This window comes from Capsicum annuum, unplaced genomic scaffold (assembly GCF_002878395.1).
Source record: "Capsicum annuum cultivar UCD-10X-F1 unplaced genomic scaffold, UCD10Xv1.1 ctg1224, whole genome shotgun sequence".
In the NCBI taxonomy this organism is placed as follows: Eukaryota; Viridiplantae; Streptophyta; class Magnoliopsida; order Solanales; family Solanaceae; genus Capsicum; species Capsicum annuum.
Window position 1 is genome coordinate 1 of NW_025817389.1, and position 3,158 is coordinate 3,158.

The 3,158-nt window shown below is 37.7% G+C and overlaps 1 protein-coding gene across 1 annotated transcript; it reads left to right on the top strand.

The window, feature by feature from the left end:
* Window positions 1–1,024: 1,024 nt before the first annotated feature.
* On the top strand, window positions 1,025–2,951 carry LOC107842411 (ribonuclease 2; the record flags this gene model as incomplete). The annotated part of the gene is given in 4 exon segments (XM_047401984.1): window positions 1,025–1,581; window positions 1,737–1,765; window positions 1,849–1,922; window positions 2,850–2,951. Coding segments are annotated over 4 exon segments (432 nt in total), but the record flags the coding sequence as incomplete, so codon positions are not given.
* Window positions 2,952–3,158: the final 207 nt, after the last annotated feature.

A 3,158-nucleotide genomic window follows, 5' to 3' on the forward strand; every position in this document is an offset into this window, starting at 1 on the left:
AAATGATACCAAAACCCCTATAATAAATCCCATATATAGAAAATGAGTTTCCAAGACCAACCCATTGCTCAAATGCCACTAAGGAGTTATAACCCTCAAGAAATTTGTGTAAGACTACAATATTTGGGGCTAAAATTAAGACTCAAAACTAAGTAGATGAAGAATTTTACAGTCTGTAAGAGGCGCCCCACGAACCATATAGTTAGGGATATGGTAAAAAAGAAGTTTAAATCGAGACAATTTGAGGCACTATAGGGTATGCAGAAAATTTGTCTCTCAAGTACGAAGGCTTGTTTATCACCCCTTTTCAAGGTGAGTAAGATCTTATAAAAGCTTCACATATCGTCGCATCTTAAGATTCATTATGTCTTTCATGCTAGCATGCTTAAGTCGTACCATGAAGACAAGGATAACCTAAGTAAAGGCCAATCTAGTTGTGCACCTACTACTATCACTGCCTCGCATAAGCAGGAGGTTAAGGTGATCATTGACTATAAGCAAGGAGAAAACAAGGGCAAAAAGCTATGACCATGTTCCTCATCTACTAGAAGGGGTAGTCACCGAAGCAAGCCATATGAGAACAATACGAAGACTTATGGTAATTCAAAGATAAGATCCGGGAGTTCATACAACAACAATGCGCCGCAAGGCCATGTCATCATACCACTTAGGTGGCATAATGTTGTCCATGTGGAAGGCTCACATGAACACAAAGTAGCGCATGTGGAAGGGATACATAGGATGAAGACTAGTCCTTGGTGGAGCATTCTAAAGACATAAAAAGCTCGAAAGATCTTATAAGTCCATGGATTTGCATAAAAGGTTCTTGAAACATCAAGTTGTGTAAAAAAAATTAGAATAGAGACTTGCACACAATTTATATTTGCAAACTATCCTCTATGGGTACCATTTATTTGCAAACTATCCTCTATGAGTACCATTTATTAGCAAAGCATCAAGCAAATAATTCAAATTCTCTCTAATATAAATATTACTAGCAATTCTGTTGTGTTTCTACCATTCTCTTACGGATCGCTTGTGTCTTAGGTTAGGTTAACTTGACATAAAGAATCATGAACAAATAGTGCAACATGAGGGAATTGAAAAGTGCCGCAGGTGTGCTTAGTTAAAGTCAATTAAAGTGCCAAGCCAAGTTGTATTTTATTCGTTAACCTCACGTCAATTTTTTTTTTTTTTTTTTTTTTTACAAAATAATCCAAAAGTGCCGTCTCCCACTAGCCTTCTTCCTTATAAAACAGTTTCATCCATCCATAAGAAAGGAATTCCGCCCCCCGCCCCCCTCCCCCCGCCAAAAAAAAAAGGGAAGAAGAGAAGAGTGGGTGTAGATGTGGCTATGTCTTTTGTTCGGATTGAGAATGTGGGAATGGGATTTGTGTGGATTGGAATATGTTGTATTCTCATGGGAGTCAACGGTGGATGGGATGAGGAGGTAGGATTACTGAGAAGAGGAAGAGGTGGATATGGGAGAGAGTTCGATTACTTCAAACTGTCTCTTCAATGGCCAGCCACCTATTGTCGGAGAACTCGCCATTGCTGCTCTTCCAACGCCTGTTGCAGCCGGTATATATACATATATATCCTATTTATTTGGCTCTTCTTCTTTTCTCCCTTTTTATTAGGATTTGGGAAGAATGGATATTTAAGATTCAGTAGTTTGTGTGATCAGATGTTCTCGCGTAGGATCTTACCTGTGATTTTTTTCTGTAATTTTCCAGCTCAAACTCGCCATCTGTATTCACAATTCGTAAGTCCTAACCTATTCCGTTTCTGTAATCAGTTTTTCTTTTCTAAGTGAAAGATAAAATTGAATAATGTTTGTTGTGTCAGATGGACTTTGGACAGAGTACAACGATGGAACCTGGCCTGCCTGCTGTTCTGGTCCCCCATTTGATGAGAGGGAGGTATGCTATGCTTGCTTATTCTTCCTTTTTTCCCTTTTTCAAACCTTTCAATGTGAAAATTGATTGCTGCAACTGTCTGCATTCCTATTCAACTGTCTTCTGATGCCACCACAGGAGTTCACAGACATCTTTTTTCTTTTAGTTTTAATGTCGTAGCGGTGGTGTCAGGTTGAAATCACCTACATTTTTTGCTTCTGTTGGGGTTCAAACCTTTGTCTCCTGTGGTCCTCGTTCCAGCTTTATTACTAGTAACACCGTTGGGTACAGTTTTCTGATAAAGTTAGCATTCAACAACTTAGGATTTCCCCAAATATTTCACCTTCATATTGAGCATTTCTTCTTGTGTGAACACTTATGCTTTGGTCTACTTGCTATGATATTCACTATTAATCATGAAGTTGGCGGTGTAAGACCTTAGGTCTACTTATGAATTGAAATAGGGGCTCAACCTACCGGAACTATTCAAGATATTTTAAAGAAGGTGGACGTTTTTAAGGAACTTCGTCCAAATCAACTGAATTTCAATTAAGAAAATAAATTGATTTTTCAAATCTTAATTCTGTTAAATAATTTGACCAATCAAAACCAAAGAATCTGTGTCATGATTTGCGCATGTTGATTGGCAGCATAGATTATGCGATGTGCACCAAGTTATTTCTACAAAAATGCAATTACAAATTGAGCTAAGCTATCGACCATCTTTTGTTGTTTTGTGGCTTCAAATGATTTTATTTCATATTAGCAGCGGCAAGTTTCTGGGAACTTTATTGGTTAGCTAGGATATTTGCAAATTCCGCAATAAGGTCATTGAGAAGCTTAGATTTCTTTAATTATAGTGGTGCTTTCCTTTTTTCTATTTCATGCTTACTCCTCATCACTGAGGTCAAATTTATTTGTTTACGAGCCACATACTTTTTGTCATCTCAGATTTCAACATTGCTCGAGCCATTGAGGAAGTATTGGCCTTCCTTAAGTTGTGGTTCCCCCAGATCTTGTCATCATAAAAAAGGACCATTCTGGGCTCATGAGGTGGTTTCACTGTTATACTTACTCATTGATTGTTTGAATTTGATACAATTGAGGAACTGACACATTCTCCTTGCATCCCTCCATCACTCTATGCTGACTCTGGAGATACTCAATTACAGTGGGGTAATTACTTATTCTATATTTATATGAAATTAATCGTACAAAAGATCGACTAGGAGAATGAATGAACTTACCTACTATCTGTAA